Source organism: Anser anser (assembly GCF_964211835.1).
Source record: "Anser anser genome assembly, chromosome: 1".
In the NCBI taxonomy this organism is placed as follows: Eukaryota; Metazoa; Chordata; class Aves; order Anseriformes; family Anatidae; genus Anser; species Anser anser.
In genome coordinates, this window is record NC_139720.1 from 16,681,159 (window position 1) to 16,700,715 (window position 19,557).

The 19,557-nt window shown below is 42.6% G+C and overlaps 1 protein-coding gene across 5 annotated transcripts in view; it reads right to left on the minus strand.

The window, feature by feature from the left end:
* The window catches only part of CELSR1 (cadherin EGF LAG seven-pass G-type receptor 1), a 166,527-nt gene that overhangs the window by 24,343 nt on the left and 122,627 nt on the right, over nt 1-19,557 (minus strand). For 4 of the 5 annotated variants that reach the window (XM_083832484.1, XM_083832482.1, XM_083832485.1 and 1 more), the window contains exons 9-22: nt 19,276-19,442; nt 18,647-18,832; nt 18,233-18,346; nt 17,694-17,868; nt 16,761-16,902; nt 14,886-15,006; nt 13,472-13,655; nt 12,565-12,666; nt 10,700-10,794; nt 9,731-9,940; nt 6,660-6,843; nt 4,244-4,387; nt 2,886-3,087; nt 2,383-2,550 (exon numbers count right to left, since the gene is read on the minus strand). In XM_083832484.1, coding sequence (XP_083688610.1) covers nt 2,383-2,550; nt 2,886-3,087; nt 4,244-4,387; nt 6,660-6,843; nt 9,731-9,940; nt 10,700-10,794; nt 12,565-12,666; nt 13,472-13,655; nt 14,886-15,006; nt 16,761-16,902; nt 17,694-17,868; nt 18,233-18,346; nt 18,647-18,832; nt 19,276-19,442 — 2,194 coding nt within the window. The remainder of the gene's footprint in view (nt 1-2,382; nt 2,551-2,885; nt 3,088-4,243; nt 4,388-6,659; nt 6,844-9,730; nt 9,941-10,699; nt 10,795-12,564; nt 12,667-13,471; nt 13,656-14,885; nt 15,007-16,760; nt 16,903-17,693; nt 17,869-18,232; nt 18,347-18,646; nt 18,833-19,275; nt 19,443-19,557) is intronic. The other variant, XM_083832483.1, reaches the window with a different exon arrangement.

Genomic DNA, 19,557 nt, shown 5'->3' on the forward strand with positions numbered 1-19,557 from the left:
AGAGAGGCACGTAAGTACCAAGACAGAAATATTTATAGCTGTCACCTGCCTGAAAATGTCATCAACTTAAAAAGCCTTGAGTTGATGTATTTTCTGATGTGACACCTGACTTTGCCTGCCAGCATTTGTGTTTTTGTAACCTTTTGGTTTCAGTTTAAAATAATTTATAAAAAATTTCACTTTTGTGTCAGCGACCACACAAGCAAGATGGGGAAGCGACTGCACAGTGCAAACTGACCATAACAGAGTGCTGACAGCTCTATGAGGTAAAAAATACCCAAAACACAGAGAGACATATTTTTCAGTCATCTCTATTTCCCTAGACTTGGACACTGCTTGTTCTTATGTGAAATACATTTCTGCAGAAATATGATTCTGTCATGATGTTCCTCTAGAAAGTAGACAAGAAGAAGTTAAAAACAGTAAATAATATTTTATACCGGGAAATCTCTTGTATTAACATAATGGAGGAACTGCTCCCTTAAAAATTCTTCCCTGTTCAGCCTTGTTTAACTCCACTGATGGCAGAAATGATTTTGTATCAATGTTAATTACTCTATTCTGAGGTTAATGGGTAATAAAAACAATTTTGTAGTTACTGAAGGAGTTTTTCAGAGATATCACAGGTGATCTTCTCCATTCAGGAATAAAACATTTGTAAAACAGCTTTAATATCACTTTCTCTTGAACAGTACTCACTTGAAAAAAAAAAAAAAAAAACCTCTTTTATTATGTTTAAAAGCTGCTTTATAATTGTGGCTGTAAGAAAATGTAACACAGACAACAATGCCACTGAAGTTGCCAGCAAATAGCAAATGGATGAATCATGTTTGAGCTAATGAGTTCTTCAAGCCTATACGATGTTTAAAAATTTATGAAAAAGGACTTGCCATTCCCTCATAATTGGCAGAATCATCTATACCTACAAGCAAATAGCGCATCAAGAAATTGCTTATCTAACCTTTGTCCTGATACCATCTCAGACTACTTTACATGCAGGCAAGTGGAGTAGTTTATTATTGCTAAGATAACAGATTTTTGTTGCCTCTTCAATGCTTTTAATGATATAATCTTCTTAAGCATTTGACTAGGAGGCAAACATTTCCTAGGCTAGTGTGCTCTTTTATTTCCAGCACAGGATATTGCCTTTTAATGGATTTTTCCATAGGTTTACCAGAGTTTTGGGGTCATTAGGAAGTAAGTAACAGCTATTCCTCTTACCATGGGCTGATAATATCATCTTCTCGCTATATACCTGGTTTTATGGTTATATATGCAATACTTAAAATATTATTAAATCTTTACTTGCAGAACATGTAGCTACCTCTGAACACATTTTCTTTTGTTTTATCCACACTCCTGAAATATCTCCAACAGGAGATATCCCACAATCCCATAAACTCAACAAAACACTCATGAGAATATATAATTCTTCACATTTTGTAGATCTTCAAGAACTGCATGTCTGTACTTTTAACTTTACTGAATACAAGAGACCTAAATGAATATTTCATCTTCTCGCTCACACTTCCCTCCTAGAGTCAAACACCCTCTGCTTATGCTCGCTGTCCTGTATCAAGACTGCTTCCTAACATCAGCAAGAGGTCTAAGGTCCCAAAGAAGGTATTTTCTTTCCCTCCAGTTTTCACTAAGATAATAAAAACAAATACATAATGGTTGATGGAAGGAAAGGTAAGTTGCTTATCAGTGCCACTTTCTTTGGGTTGACTTTTGATTCAAAAATGATCTTTGAGATTTATAACCTTTAATCTTATCATTTTATCTGCAAAACCTTAGTCCTTTTTACCAACATGAAGACTCGTTTGTTTGTTTTAATATTTCTTGCACTAGCCCTAGCTGAGACATCAAGGGTGGGTGCCTGTTTGCCTTGCACTCCATCCATAGTCACTAGGGTGTGACAGGAGAAGATGTCCATATACGAACTGAATCATTTTCTGGAGATGCCCTCCTAAGAAGAGGGCATGAGTCCTGACTTAAGGACCTCAGCTGAGTCATGAATCCAGGCACTGGAGCTAGACTACACTGAAGCTAGGTATACATCTGTGGGCAAAAAGAGTGAGCAAACACATGAAGATTGTGAGATTTATTGTTGCTGGGTGAAAACAAACCCTAGAAAGACATGATGGCACTACGTCTGTTAGAAACCACATGGCTAGCCATTTGTTTGAAGAGTTACGATGATTATTTTTATTTTTCTCAGGTTGATGGGAAGGGAGTACTTGGCTCCATTCCACCAGGAAGTAGTTGCCAGTTGAATAAACTACGTGAAAAAGGTTTTCCTCCAGAATTATCCTCCTAGCCAGGACTTCTCTGCTACTGAGACAGTTGCTTTGTACAGCCTTAGAGAAAGCAGAGACATACGTGATGGAGTGATTCCAGAAGACACAGACAGGCTTCGTTCTCTCCTCCGTTTCCAGCATGGCATACTCCACTATGATGGGCTTTTCCACCAGGTTGGGAGGAAGCTCCCTGTCACTGTGAATGGCGGTGCTCACGACAGGTGTATTGATAATAGGGCGGTTTGGTAATCTGCAGAAGGAGAAAAATCACAGAAATGAGCTAAACGTTAAGATGCAATGAACAGATTTGGTAGGTCCTGCAAATAAAAGATTTCTAGTCTCTTCAACTCAGAAAGTGAAGTAGTTGCACCGTCAGCCTTCCACATAGCTGTGTTTTCAAGGTCTGTTGGCACTACTGTTGCAGTTAGGTTCCCACAAGGTGCCAGAGGAGGACAAGAGACAGCACTGCAGGGACAACTGCAGCACAGAAGACATTTGGTTGACATAAAAGCAACTCTGACTCCCCTGCACGCTCAGAGCAAGTGGAAAGGGGCTGCACAATTCACAAACAGGTTTAAAGCTCACCTCAAGCTCCTTCGGTCGGGATCATAGTTTTCTGGCAGGAGATGTCCTAGGGACCGGTATATAATGACCATGGCAACAGTATGATGGCTTGAGTCATCTGGGTGTCGCTTCCTTCTCTTTGCAAATGTGTTCTCAGGGCTTAGTGCATCACTGTTCACCTTGGAGGATAATTTTTGATTTGAAGGCTTCATCGTAGGTACTGCTATGGAATTAACACAAATATTAAATTCCTTCCACACAACATCAAAGCTACCACTTAAACTGGCAATTTTGCTTTGCAAAGATTCAGAAATATTTCTATTGCCATAACGCTAAGTTTACAGCACTAGGCATGCTCCTAATGTCACATTCTATATTTTTAATAAAATTTTAACACATTTCAGGGTTATAAAACTAAATCAAATAGCCATTGAACCGTGAAAAATCATTTTGCCTAACTACAAAATAAGCCATTTCTAAGCTAGAAGATCCGTAAGTACATAAATAATCTGCACATGATTTAGGGAGAACATCGAAACAATATCCATGTCATTATATTGCATGTATTTATGACAGAACTAACAACAGTTACAAATACAACAGGTCACACAGGATTGCTGTGTGCTAATTCTTTCATATAACGAGCATCCAATTTTGGCAAGAATCTCTTAAAATTCGCATTCCTTTTTTCCTTACAGAAAGGATATGCCAAGCAAGCAGGTGCCTCATTTCTGAGTAAGAAGACATACAGATGTACACGTTTACTCATTATTGTGCGTTATTTGCAAAAATATTATTATTTCCGTATTCCAAGGATATTCAAACATGGTACTGCAGGATTACCCTCTCATGTCCCTTGTCCAAGATGCTGTGGTTTCCTCTCAACCATTTCCAGGTACTTCAGAGACATGGCAGGTACCTCCCCATGGACTCCACGATGTGCCACCCACCCATCTCCCTGCCCTACTCAGGACCTTTTTATTTGCTTTGAGGCCGCGATGGCGCAGCTCTGCTCCCAGCTGGGGATCCTCCACCTCCCACGCCCCCTCCCTCCATCTCTGCAAGGACCAGGGAAGGTGGCCGCGGGGGGAACATCTTGGTGGGAACGGAGGCGGCCCATTTCTCTTGCCTCGACACGGCGGTTCGAGGGGCCGCCAGCGGGACCCGACAGACAAGTACAGCCAGTTACGCAGCCCCCCGCGCTCCCCTCGCCGCCAGCAGGCAAAATGCCTCAGAGGTATGCACAGCTGCTCCATCCCTAAATAATGTTCGCTTGTGCAGGCGATCGCCCCGCTCTCACCCCAGTGCCACAAGGATCAATCACGTGTCCTTGGGAGCTAGTCAAAATTGCCACCCAAATGTCAGCAGAAGGATTTTACCTTTCCTGTCTGAAGGTCTGAACAGCGTATCTGGGAAGATAACAGATGATTCCAGATCTTTTGGATAATCTTCCTTAATCTCATGAAATCGTGGTATTCTAGCTCCCGTAAAATTAGACTTGTCAAAGATGTCAACAGCAATAACTGAAGAAAAAAAAAAGTTTGACATAAAACTAACTTTAATTCTTTCAAATGTAATATCGCAACAAAACGGAAAAAGGGTGAAATATCTGCACAACACAGAGAAGGGATTTAAACCCCAGAAAATAAAGTCAAATCTAGTCTCTCTCAATTAATACTTTGAATGACAACTAAAAGTTTGTGTTTCACCATCGATAAATTTATAAAATCACTAATTTACATGGATTGTGTAGGCAAAGGAAAGGCATTTGCAGCCCAGTATTTCATACTAGGAAAACAGTACTGCAAACACTGGAAATAAAAATGGTATGTTCCAATATCAGACTTGCTTCTGCAGGGAAGGCCAAATCTGCTGCTTCAGAAATATATTTTTTCTACATCTGCTTATCTGATTTTGCAGTTTAAAGAACACAACCTGGATTTTACCTGCGAATACTCCTTAGTCCTCCAGTTCCCTTTCCTCTACGCTAACAGTTATTCTCTGGCTCACCTCATCAGCTCTGGCTGTTGTCTAACTGCCAAAATATTTAAATGCAGCTGAGTTGGCTTGAACTTTCCCATTTATGAAAAGTCACTGAGTGCCAATTTAGACGTTATAATAAAAGTGAGAAGCTGGAAGTCCTGGGGGTAACCCTACACCAAAAGCTGTGATCCATAGCAAGTCCCTATATGAAGAAATATCCAAGTTAAGATCTGCAAATTCCCATTCCTTTCCTAGTCTCTAAATAACTCCCAGATGAGCCATTAGGAAACTCCATTAACACCATGTTCACCTGGAAAAACTGTTCAAACGAAAACAGAACCCTTTCAGTGCAGGGTTGCCTCATCCCTCCCAAGCTCATGACTTTTTACACAGGAAGAGCTGGTCAAAAAAATCAGGGTTTACAACCTGCAAGAAATTCTGGGTTTTGTTTTCATCTCAGTTCAGTTAAAACACTGAACACATGTTTTTCTGAATGTGAAGATAAAACCATTTTGATTCTGATATTCCTAAATGAAATCTTTTGCTTTGGTTTATCAAAGAGAATCAAAGTATTTCAGTTTGGCTCAGTTCAACAACAATCCTTCTTCCCTGGAGTCGACGCAGGACTTTATAAACTTTATAGTTTGACTGCCTCATGCCTTTGCTTTTCTCTGGAAGCTGGGATATGCTGACTTCCATGCTGAGCTCTGCCCATGTGTGGACATGAAGCCTTCAAGACAAGGTTTGTAGGCAAAAGTGAATTCACTTCCTAAACCAACTGCTGTAGTTGGGAAAATTAGGCAAGCTTTTGGTCTTTCTTCAGGTCTGAAAACACAAGTTCAAGTTGATAATAATTCAGACCACCTGTGAAAGAAAAACAGAACTGCAGAGCCATAGAAATGCTGCTTGGGAGCGACCTCTGAAGGTCATCCAGCCCAGCCTATCCTCTCACTCAGAGCAGAGCTGTCACCAACATCTGACCAGCTCAGACTGTTGGTGTCTGGGGAGAAAATGAAATAGAGAGGGAATGGGAGAAAGGGGAAAGAGGCAGACCACACTATGGTTGCTGTGTTTCGCTTGCACACGTACTGTGAGGACATCTGTGAAGTACGTTACGGCCCTGAAAGCGCAGGTACTGCTATTAGGGGAGGCATTTACTGTGATAGGTAGGGAAAGAGTCTTGGTATGTCTGATGTTTACTTCTCAGTTGAGACCCATTAAGGATTTATTGGACCCCAAGGATTTTGCTTTGGTGATGGTTTTTGCAAGGCTGGGAGGGGTGTTTGAAGGCTCGGATGGGTGATTCTGAGTAAATACCTTTCAGCACAGGAACTTCTACAGAACGTGAGTTTCTGGATAGCTTCCGGGTTAGCAATGTATACGAAAATCAGAGGTATATGATCAATAGTAGATTTTCGTTTGTTTGTTTGTTTTGCAGAGTAGTAATTCTTCAGGAGGTGGTGGGGTGATTCTTTCAAACACATGACCAAGTACATTGAACTGTAGTAGGTGGTCTCAAAAGACATCACCTTTGCTTACAAACTTTGTCCATCTTATCATCTGGAAACCATTGTGCCAGGCATAGTAGTGACACAGCCCAAATGGAAAGCAGATCAGATATCTCCTAGGAAGCCCCCAGGGCAACTGAGAGGTATGGATCAAGGCTCAATCGACTTGAAATGAATGTGCTTACTAGATCAGAAAGTTCAGTTTTTGTTTCTCAGTGGGTACTATTAAAAATAGTTAGTACTTCTGTCTAGAACACTTTTAAAGCTCTAATATGAAAAAGCAGTTTTCAACACAGATACTTACTCATGTTAGTGGCAACGATGACAAAAGGTCTCATGTAGGTTTTCTTCATGTTCTGGGCCACGTTGTTGAAATAATCCTCGTAGTGTCTTAGCAGGTGAGCTGTGCCACCCTCCATTCGCTGAATGTGTTCCCACTGCTCCTTATTGCTGGGATCCAATAGGGCACTACCCACTTTGATAATATTCTGAGAAGCAAAGGACAAACGTAAATTATGAGGCAAACAAAGCACTGGATTCTGAGTAAGGAATATTGAAAACGATTGGCATTACTGCCTCAGGTGAGTGTATAATGAAATCTTTTAATGTAGGCACTTTTTCTGCAGCCTTATGAAAATATATACCAGTTACTCACACTGAGGGGTTTTGTTGTTTTTTCTACATAAAGGAAATCCCTTCCAACTTTTTATGATCAAAGTAAGACAAAATTGGATGCTATAAGTTGACTGTCTATCTCCCTCTCTTCCCTTAAGACAGGAAACCTACCAAGAAATGCAGAAGGAAAATCTAACCGTATTTCACAGAATCACAGCTTGGCCTGCTCTTGACCACATCCAGGTGGCTTTTGAAGATCTCCAAGGAGGAGACCCCACAGCCTCCCTGGGCAGCCTGTGCTACGCTCAGTGACCCACACAGCACAGAAGTGCTGCCTGATGTTTATACAGAACCACCTGTGTTCCAGGTTGTTCCAATTTGCTTCGTCTCAGAGAGATGAGAGACAAGAAAAGCAGAGTGCTTGGGATGTACACTACAGAACTCACTTAGGGAACTCAAAATAATGTGATGTTAAAACAAACACACAAAAAAACCACCCTGTAGATAGAAGTACTGCTTTCTCTTCTTTTTTTTTTTTTCTCTCTAATTTATTGAGCTTATTGATTCTTCAATAATTATGTCATTTTGCATGAAGAATAACAAAAACAAATATTAACTTGCATATACACATAAGAAAACTTATGTTGTTCTCCCTCCTTATTTATGTTTCTTCCACATGTTTATGCTTCTTACAAACACAGTTAAAAAGGAGGTCCTAGATGAGGACCTGCTGCTTCTGCTCTTTGTTATGAGAATATTCAAAGGAACCCTAAAGAAGAATGGAAGAACAAGACAACAAGAACCCCCAAAATAGTGTTAAATGGCTTAAATGGGAAAGGTACAGGGTTTAAATGGGAAAGGAGCAGTGTTTAATCTTGGTGTACATATGGACTACATTGTTGTGTCAAAACCTAATTCCTAACTAAGGTAAAATTGTAATAAATGATGATAGAATTAATCACCTCAAGCTCTACGGTAGCAGAGGGAAGTATCTGGATCCACAAAACCCTTCATTTAGAAGCAGACAGGGAAGGTGCTGTACTCCCTAAGTATTCCCTGAAGTTGCAAGCTTGTATTTGGGATAAAAGAGACTGCCTTTATCTACGATGAGAAGCACTACATGGCTCCCCAGGAACGCACTGTAGCAGGAGACACATGCTGTACTTGGTACCAGGCCTCCTCACCACTTGTGTATGTTATTTATGCTTTTTGGATCTGTTATATTTTTCAGGCTTCTCCCAAAGACTATTTTAAAAAAAAATTCCTTCTCCCCTTGTGCTCCCTCAGCCTAGGATGTAACCTCCTTTTTCTCATGAGCATTACTGATTAGTTTTCAAATTCTTGACCTACCCTAAAAATATTTAGGGAGTTTTTGAAAACACCATCCGTATGCATTTTAGTGCCAAGTGCAGAGAATAATAAATTAAAACAGACTACTTTTTTATTTTTGTTCTTATTTTTACTTAAGAAAACGTTAAAAACTCAGTTCCTTCCCAAGATCTGAATAGGGGAGTTCATTCACCCCAGAGCCAACAGCTTGTCAGCAAACGGTCTCCTTATGGAAGAAAACACGGAATCTCTTTAAACCTGGTTTATCTAAAATGTTAAATGTTTTCGAAGTTCTTCATTGTCTGTTGACTGCACAGCCCAAGACACTGAGGAATTTTCTCAGCCACGCTCCCGTCTACTCCCACCTCACGGGGAGGTGGTGCAGCTCCCTGACTTCCTGGTGCAGCTTGGTTCTGCACAAGGTCTCCGAGTTCACCCTAACACCTGCCTGAGCTGGCTGGTCCCACTGGAGCCCCTGGAGTGGTGAGCTAGGTGTAGCGCGCCTTTGGAGGGAGCCAGCCCACCTCTGGCCTGCACGAAGGCTGGTCTTAGCCCAAGGAGGGTTGCTCCAGCACCCTTATGCTGGCACAATTCCAGCTTGGGCTCTGCGTTGTGCCACGGTTGGGATCTTTGGAGCAGTATTGCCGAGCACGTGCAGCAATACCCCGTAGTGCACGCGGGAGTGAGGGGAGCTCCGCCAGGCTGAGCACAGATCATCCCACCTGGTCACAGAAAAAACACAACTTCCTCCAAGTCTGACATTTTTCCACCACAACTACATGTTCTCCCTATCAAAGAGGGTGCTACAGCTTGTTCTCTACACCTCGTCAGGACTTTGGTAAAAACTGTGCCTTTCATGAATGTACTGACTAGCAGAAGCCCTCTGGCATGTATTTCCAATATTTGCAAGTGCCTGTATCACTTAACATTTCAATATAGTGTGAAGTCTCTTTCAGTGCACCAACTGCTTAGCAGACATGATTCAAGTGCTTCCAAAGCTGAATTGTAAAAACCCTTCAGAGTCAGTAGCTGGCTCAGATTTCACTACATATTTAAATGAAAATGATCAAATTAGGCAGGTTTTCCAACAAAATTGAATATAATAGACAAAACCAGGAATATCCAGGAATAGTACACCAAGTCGATTATTTTTTAATTTGAGGAATTTTACTTTTGGATGTTAGTATGATGATTTTTCTTGTAACAGTGCTTTCTATGACATATATATTCTGTGCACGTGTGCGCACACATGCATAACCAACTTCCCACTCTAAACTGAGAGGACCGACTCATTTGTGAGACAGGTCAGAGCAATTACATAACATTCACTCCTTCTTGGTCAATGACAAATTCAATGATCAATTTTCACTTGTCGCAAAACTTTCCAGGGGTACTGTAAAGGCTCAGCACAGTGCATATTATCTCTCTTACCTCATTGAATTCCACATCCCTCGTGGCCGCCAGGTCAAACCCTTGCTGCTGGCTCTCGTACTTTAGGACCCGGATCATCATCTGGTAAGCTGTCCTCACATCATTGCCGTACAAGCTGTGTGTATATTTGGTGGCATTCTGCAACACTCTCACAATCCGTATGGTTTTGTCTCCATCCAGCTTGGTCTCATTGCGGTGTAACTTCTCGTTCTGAACCAGAAACAAGAATGAAGGAAAAAAAAATGATTTTTTTTTTTTTTCACTCTTGTTACAAAGACATTCTTCATTTAGGGAACTTAGACACAAAAGTGTCATTTGATCCAAATGGTGCTTGTCTTGAGGAAGGGTGGATAGGACAGCTCAATGGAAAATGTAACTCAAGAGCCAGAAAAGCACAAAGGTCCAGATGGGAAATGAGAGGGTCAAGGATTTGGTCAAAGGATGGAGCTCAGGGACTTCAAACTGGAGTCTGACTGATGATCATTTATAAAATAAAGGCAGAAACTATAGGATGTCTTATGGAGTGTAAATATTGACAACATGTACATTAGTGCTAAGAAAAATTAAGCAACAGGTGAGCAACTAGAAACAAGGTAAAACAAGAAAATAAAGAAACGTCTTTTTGAATTCAAGGAAAAATTACAATGGATCACCAGAAAAAAATGATCATTGTGCTGGACTATCATCTATATAAATCAATGCTGTCCATATGAAGTCAATGACAACATGACAATTCATATCAAATGGAGATTTGGACTACAGTGTCAATAGGCACTGAATGCTATGGTGCACACCTCAAAATATGGTTACGGGGTGAGCAACTATAAATATATCCTTTCCAGACTTCACTAGATTGGAGAAACTGTAGATTTCATTGTGTTCCAGGTGTGTTCATTATATGCAAACACTGCTGGGTCCTGACAGGCTGATCAGACTCTGGAAGACTAAACACAAGAAAACACAGCTTACCATGATTTTTAGATCCACAAAAGTGTTGGTGGTACAGTTGAAAAGCTCGGGAGGCAGCCAGCCTTTCTCAATGTTACAGTGGCGAACTGCATTTCCTGAAGGAGACAATGCATGAATAGTAAATAACATTCTGAATTGCTCTGGATAAATCTCCATAGATTTCTACTTTCAAATTTCTTAGTGATATACACATACTTCACTTCCCAAACTGGCATTCCCTCCTGAGAAAAGTTAAAAGTTAGACCAGCTTCAGATCCACCCAACCACTCTCAGCCGCGCTGCCCTAATGTTCTCTAACAAATTCGCCAATTTATTTATATCAAACCTGAGAAAGACTGTGCATTTCCTAAATATTTACAAAAACATAACCCTGCTCAGATTTCTGTGCAATAGCCTGTATAGGAAGACCACCCTGATAAATGCTATTTTCATGTCAAAACACGCTGGTGCCTTCGCACACAGCGCGCAGTAGATACTTCAGCCAACACAAATAATTTCCTTTTGCCACTGGTGAGTGGTTTGTGAGGAGCTTGCTGTTTAACCTACTATATTTTACTATTTGTCAAATCATTTTAAAAGGTGATTCTTGGCTGTGAATCCTTCACAATGAATTGCAAGTTATCAAATTCAAAACTAACATTGTGCTAGTTAACTTTGGATTCATATTGCATGTGTCTAAGCAATATAATTACTAATATCTAAATAACAGAATTGTAACTGGTAGAACAATATCTAACTATGTTAATTCTTTTCCATGAATATACAATTAAGCCTCAGGTTCCTAGTTGAATATTCATTATTATAAAGCTGACTTTCTTTGAATTCACTGTAAAATGTGTTTTGTAAAATTCACTTATAACATGCAATTCCTAAGAGCATCCTTGCCTGCTATTTGCTAGAAGAGACACCAGAGTCAACCACAAGAACAGTGCACATTTAGTGAGAAAGCTTATTTTAATTCAATTTAAAGGTGTTTAGCAATGCAAATACTGTCTAATTTAAAAAAAAAAAATATATATATCCTAAAATCTTCAGAAGTGGAACTTGGGTGACCATGACTCTTCTAAACTCCTGCATCCCCCCTGGTAATATCTGGAAAAGTTACACAGTCATTTGTAATTCATTGAACCTGAAGAGTGCTCACTGCAGGTAAGAGTTACCAGGTCTAGAAATTAGACAGAAGTTTTGTTTCTGACAGAACAGCCTTCAGAAAAGATTGTGAACAGTTGTTTTCGAAAATCTGCTTTGGTTTTCTGTAAGATAAATGTTTTCAGGAACATGCATGAAAAAACAGATTGCTATTCGTTCACAGGACAAAATGACACAGCTCATATGCTCGGTAAAATACGTCTTTCAGGCATGTGAATTATGGCTTGCAGAAAAGATATTTGGCAGAAAAATGCAACCTCTGCTGTACCTCTTAGCACTGTTAGCCTACAATGCCAATAAAGTGATCACCATGCAAACATTTTTCATCATTTTATCTTTGCCCAGAGGAGCTGTGTTGCTGGAGACAATGTGTAAGTCACTAGAAACTTACCTTAACTAGAAGTTACCTGGGTAAGAAGTGCTTGAACAACAGTAACCAGAACATTGGACTGTGCTTTTCTGAAAATACGGATACAGAATTTCTGTTCTTTGTATGTGTTTACCTGCTGCACTGTTATATTTATATTTTGGATATTTCAAATGTATTGTAACAGTTCTTGAGTTTCAGCTAAAGTTTTGCCCTTGTGACATGCATAAGCTATGTTGTAATCTCCAGACTCAACGAATTAACACCATTCCCTATGTACATATTTTTTGCTGTTCCCCCCCTGCCCCCATGTAGATAAAGCAGTTAATGTTTTACCCAGGGAACTTACCCACTGATCCCTTAGGACACGGCACGGCAGCTGGCTGGCCAAACTTGGTCTGTGGCCACCAAATACCAGCCTCGAAAGCTTTGGGACACCCATTATAAATTACTGAAAGCAGAAGAAGAAATGATGCAATTTTTCTGAGAAGATAAAATCACAGAGGAACAACTAGAAGGTATTCCAGGCTGCCAAAAGGACCTTCCAACCATCCCCAAGCCCCAACAGGATGCTTGCTCTTTGCAGCACCTCCCAAGCTGTAGCCCATCACCTGCTCCTTGTTCAGCAGCACGGTCGGACAGGTACGGGCAGAGGAGACCTCAGGGTGATTATGGGGCTCTGCATCTTGGTTCTGCATATCTCTGCCTGATCCTTTATTGTGGGAAAACACTTCCCCGTCATTTCACCCACACACTGCGGTGAGATGACTGCTGCAGCAGCTTTGTGCTGATCACAGGTGGAGGGTGGGTGGGTGAGAGGACAGGCAGGACAGGCAAGGCAGGGAAGAAAGGCATCTGGAGTGTGGCACAGGACGCGAGGGTTCTCACCCACCTCGTCAGCTGTGGCACAGCCATGTTATTCTGTACTGGCAGAGGAAGTCAGGCTTCTTGCAAAATTGGGATTAGGGTGTTTTGCTTTTTCCCTCCAAGCTAGCTATATTTCCACTTGATGGAAATAAAGAAATATGATTTTTTTTTCTTTTTTCCCAGCCCCTGTGAGTCATATTGGCACAAATTCAGGAGAAGGGGTGCAGATTTAGGCTATTGCCCTGCTAGAGCCACCCCACTGGCCTTGCAGACACCCCAGCAGGCAGCAGCACACCCAGCACTGTGCTCCCCACACCTCCCCCCTGCCATCAGCTCCCATCCTGCAGCCCCAGCCCGGCTGATCAGCAGCGCTGCTGGACGGGACGTACCTTCACAGCCCTTCAGGGTGACTTCGGCAAAGGGGTTGTCGCAGCGGTTGCACTGCCGCCCTATGACTCCAGGTTTGCAAGGACACTGCCCTGTCTCCATGTCGCAGGAGCGCGTGTGGGAGCCCGAGGGGAAGCAATCGCAGGGATAGCAGGTGTCGCTGCTCTGTGGCCGGTAGTAATTTGCCTAGAGAAACAGAAAAGGAAAGACAACGAGGTATTTTATATCCCAAATATAAGTACTTGCTCGTGTTTCTGAAATCCTGGTCTAGCAGCACGTGCTTCATAAAAGGGCTCACTGAGCAGAGCACAGGATAATAATGATACTGCAATTAACAGAAAACATAACGTTTGACCATTCTTTCTGCTAACCCACAGTTACCTTACTGTGTTAGGCAGACTGAGCACAGCAGGGGTTGCTGGGCTGCCCAGAGCTGCAGGGGCACAGGGCACAGGGCGCTGTTTGCAGTGGGGGCACAGGGCCCACATCTCTCATTATGTACTTGCTGCTTGTGCCCAGTGAACACATTCTTGAAGGATCTGCAGTTTTCTCTGCTTTGCAGTTCGACTCCTGTCTATCATGGAGAACCCAGTAAGCAAACTTCTTGCACTGTCCATTTATGTCACATGTACAGGGCAGAGAGAAATCAACGATCGTGTATTCAAATTGCATCTGCAAATGCTTTTGATCTGAAGTGCTACACGATTACACGAGACAATGGTGCTGGCACCCCACTGACTCGATTTAACGCAACAGTTGCTGCGTGTCCTGCTGGCATTTAGGAAAGAAGTGCTAGGCCAGATTCGCTGCTGCCGGTTCAAATGGGCAGGACTCCTCTGAGGTCATGCAAATCTATTGTAAAACCTATTGTGAAAAGCCCATTGTAAAACCTCCAGGAGGGAGGCGCCTCCCTTCCCCACTCCCCGCTCCGTCCCCATATGTCTGCAAAAAGACTTGAGAGAGCAGTCCCTGAGGAAAGCGTTCAACCTCTCATTTTATTCATCTCTTCCAAGCTGCTAGGTCTTTGCTGACCTACTGCAGATGACAGCTTCACCCATCCAGCCCAAGCTGCCGCACGGAGATCACTTGCTTGTGACACAAAAACCACCACCAGCATTCCTCTCCGCCCAGGCCTGATCTCCCCCAGTAAATCAGGCTGAACTTCAGAGAGATCAGAGCCAGGCTTTCCTTCTCTCCGTTTTGCTTTACTAAGGCAAATAAGATAAGGGCTGCACAGTATGATTTGGTGAAGGGCAGTGCCAGCAAAATGTTTTAGGTAAACATTAACTATGGTGTGCACATACAGGATACAAAGCACAGCTCTGTATACTTTGTCTGGGTTGCTGCAGTTATTAGTGATGTAGTTACTTTTTAAGCTAAAGAATTTTTTACTTCAGACTGCTGCTTTTTGCTTACCTTGCAGTGGCATTCCCCATTGGTCTTATTGCAATCAGGATCAAACCCTTTATTAGTCTCACAATTACACGGACCGCAGATAGGATTTCCCCACCAGCCTCTGGGACAAGGCAAGTCAATCCTATAAAAGAAAATCACATCCAGAGAAAGTTCTTTTAAGATTCCTCTTAAAAGGTGGGAAGAAAGAGCTTTGGGCCAAATCTGCACTCAACTCCATCAGCTTATAAGGTGCAACGTATCTCACTGCAGCAGCCAACACTTTATATATATATTTTTTTTTCACTCCAAAAAAAAAAAAAGATAAAGAATATCAGTTCTACAAAACCCTAGTGGGAATACTTCTCTAAAAGTTTTCAGGACCAGCTCCTCTTTGTAAGGGGTATATATCTATATGAGCAAATAAAGTGTTCATTCCTCTAGGAAAGGGTGATAGCACCCACGTTGCCTCCTGCATCCACGTTGTCCCTGGTCCCACCAGCCCCGTGGCTGGGCACTGCGCGGTCAGCACGGGCTGGGGCAGGCTGGACAGCCCATGCCAGGCTGTGCTAACCCTCCAGCAGCCCATGCCCTGTCCCTAACTTACCCGTCGCCACCAGCACAACCTCAGGCTGTGTTTCCTCAATGCTTTACACCTACGTGAGGGCTGCTGTCTGGTTCTGTCCCCTCTCCATGCATTCCTGCCCCATGGAGCAGGAAAAAGCAGGTACAGCAAGCCAGAGGCCGGGCATCAACCCAAAAGCTGAAACATAACCCTTGGTTTTGCTGGTTCTTTTTCGCCTGGATAAACTTCCGAGCAGGTTTGCCCCACAGCCACTGCTGGCAAGGATGCCCTGGGATGGGATGAGGTAGCGATCAAGGACCCTGATGCTGGAAGTGCATCAAGAAGTAGTCTGAAGGATGATGCTGCCGAGGCTGCCCCCAGCAATAGTGCAGGAAGGAATCCCTTCCCTGCTGTTCGTCTACAGGGAGAAAAGCTGCTCGCTGTCTGTTCCAAAGACCACACTGAATTTTGTTTATGGTAATTGCTGGGCTTGTACTTCTATGCTTTATAATATAGAAAAAAAAAATCAATGCTGCACTTGACACGAAGTCAGCAGATAATGACAAGGGACTACTTCTCTTTGTTGCTAATCCAGAGGAGTGAAAGGTGAATCTGGCAACAGCAATGTCAGTGTTTGCAAGCCCACACAACAAAAGGCAGAGGAAGAAGCTTGCAGTTTTCAAAGGGAAGGAAACAACATCACATGAGCTATTCCTAAATGCGTAGACAAATGCCCTTCATTTGCACATCATGAATGGCCCACATTAGAGCAAATCACAGTGCCATCTCGGGGATTGAGGAAGGCTGGTTGCCAAACGCTTATCTGAGACCAGGAAGCTGCTGATGAGGGAATCTGCACGTTTCCACCACACAGCAACAGGGCATAGACCTCCTAGGCTGTCCAGAAGACATGGATTTTTGCCAGCCCAGGGTCCAGACCCAAACTTCAAAGCCATTTTATGTGGCCAGGCGACCTAAGTGGGTGCATTGATCTGTGTGTGTGTTGGGGCAGCTGAAGGGGAAGCTCAGAGCCAGCTCTGGCCAAGCCTACCAAAAGGTACAGGTTAGAGGCCAAGCTGTGTAACGCAGCACAATTGGTCTAGCCCCCGAACTGCTCATGAAGGAAAGTGGCCCCTGAGTGTACGGAACTTTGTCTGGTATCTGGGAAGAGAGCTCGGGAGCACCGAAGGACGGGGAGCCTGCAAATACCATCTACTATGAACACGTGAAGTAGAACAGGAAAGCTAACTGAAGCATAAACGAAAGTGATGGACTGCTCCCTTAGGAGGAAAGGCAGCTGGGAGGATCAAGGAAGCAAAGAATAATTCTCCTACTTGCTCTCGCAGTACTGCCCGTAGTAGCTCTGTCCACATTCGCAGGTGTAGCCATGGGATGAGCTAGGTTTGTGCACACACGTGGAGACATGCTCACATGGGTTCAGGTTACATACATCAACACAGTCTCTTCCAAAGTACCCTGGGGAGACAAGGTCATAAAATTACAGCAACCATTGTAATTTACGATTTGCATGTCTCTAAAAGACCATCTATTTTATGCTCATACACTAATAACACGTCTTCAATAATCAGTAGATTCTCCCTGAGATACTGTCAGAAGAAGGTACTCTTTTCCCTCTCAGCAAAAAAAATATAGTGGGCTGTTCTTTTCGACAGCCTGTTAACATGCTTGAGGCACCCTTGTGCCTCTGGTTCCCAGTTTTATATTCAGGGCATGTGTTACAAATAGTTTCGTATTCTCTCCCTGCACGTACGGGAGGTGACTGTGCTGGGTGCTGACAGCATGTGCTGGCTACATGCACCAAAACAGAGAAAACATTCAAAGTATCTCGATTAGGATGCAGGGTGTGAGACTGAAATCCAACAGCAGAAAAGGCTGGGAAAGAAAAAGGGAGAAAAGAAAAAGAAAAGAGAAGGGAAAGAAAAAGAAAAGAGAAGAAAAGAAGAAAAGGGGAAGTGCACAGAAAGAGCCCTTTGGACCAGAAACTGTCTTTCTGTTTGGTTGACACATTTCCTAGAACAAATGATCCTTAGCCCATGACTGTAGTTGCAAGGGTGGTACAGTAGGACAAAGAAAGATTGGATGCTGATTGGAAGGAGAAGAATCGCTAGATGAGCACCACCACCAGCAGCAGGAGGCTTGCAAAGTGCTTGCAAAGCCTCCTGCCACGGCTGCTGCTTCTCTTCTGATGAGCACAGGGGGATGGGATCCAGCTCCTGTCTGAGTGCATGGGATGGTCAGTGGGTTACCTGGGTCGCACACGCAGGAGTAGCTGTCCCAGTCGTCGCTGCAGTAGCTGTGCTGGGGACACGGATTGGAGTCACAGGGGTTATCCACTTCACAGCCCTCCTTCACATTGATCTTGATAGCCTGTTTCATGTTGAGTGTGGCTATATTTGTAGATGTCTCTCCCATTCTTACTCCCTGGTGACAAAAGACAATCATTTTTAACTTACCGAGTTCTCATTTTGGATACAGTACAATGTGTTTCACTACTTCCATTAATCCTTGAGGATGCATTTTACAGAAACATCACCCGATGAGCCAAAATCAGAGTTTTTCAAATGCTAGTCTTTGATTAAATCAAAGAAGCAAAATAAAATGGATGTTGTGCTGTGAGACCGGATTTGTACTTGGGAAAGTGGGTAGACTTTACTCTTTTGATTCTTAGGTATTTTGATGAAGGAAACAGAAATGTTTGGGGAAGGATGAAAAAGAAAAACCTGCATTTTCATATGGGTATTTTCTCAGAAGATCAACATTTGCCTCCATACTTCTCATTTCATACCTGCATACAGCCATAAAACCCCTGCTGAACAGAGATCTGGTCGCCAGAGACACCTCCCACAATGATGCTTTTCATTTTCAGTCCCGGTAGTTGATTTCCAATTTGCACAGTGCTCTGTTGAGGAAAAGGACAGCCGATAAGAAGCACTATCATCCTCTGCTACACAGACAGCTACTTTCTCTAGTGATGAAGTCAAGCGGTAGCTGACTGTACATTACGGAAAAAAATATTGAAGAAGTGAGGAGCTTGGACATCTGCATCAAAAGCTATATTATCATTAGGTTTAATAAATTAATATAACTTTTTTAGGCACTAATCACTGCAGAACATCTCTCAGAGCATAAGTATTTGTCCACAGTCTCCTTACAAAATATTTCTGTAATGCTTAGTGGCAAAGCTGTAATGCTACTGTACCTGGTACATCCCATAGTCCAAGGACATGACGGCCAGGTACTTGATGTCTTTTCCATCTTTAGCACTCTTTAGCTCGATTAATAAATGATGCCATTCCCCATCACTGACCCGTGTTTGGGTCATCTTCAAACTAGCAACCTGGCTCAGGCCACTGTACACTTCGAACTGCACATAGTTGTTCAGTATCTGTTGGGAAAAAAAAATCATGTTTATTCTTTGAGACATATTTAGATTTGGTGGGTAAGGAGGCAAGATAAAAAGCATTTCCTTAGAAAACCTCAAAGGAAAAGAATACAATAAAAAAGAGAACACTTGCAATAACTCCTTGTATAATTTCAGACACTCAGTTTCTAACTTGCCTTACTGGGGGGGGAAGAGGGGGAAGACAACAGAGACACGTTCTTTTCATTTGTATTAATGCACACTACTAACTTTGTTTAGAAAACCTTAAACCACAGAATTCGAAGTTTAGAACGATCACAAGTAGAATGCTGAAGAAATCTTTTGTATTTACTGATGTACATTTAGCTGGGTGGACCAAGCTGTGTAGTTCATGTGTCCACATCCACTGATGAGGATGGGGGAGAATTTCTTAATACTCTTCCAAGCAAAAAAGGCTACATTTCTACCTGGATGTTGATCTTGGATGCTGCTCCAGCGTTTGCTTGCATTAACATGCCATTGACTTTCCGGGTTCTGAACATCAGCCCAATGTACCACGGCACAGAGATGGTAATGTCAAGGTCACTCCAAATGATGATGCTCTCTCCGCTGAAACGCTGAGGAGAAGGCATTACTGTAAAACAAAAAAACATGACAGAAACACTTTATATCCTTCAGGACAAAGGTTAAGAGTAGAAATAACGTGGTATCATGGTGGTGGCACGAGGCAGCACCTCCACACTGCTACT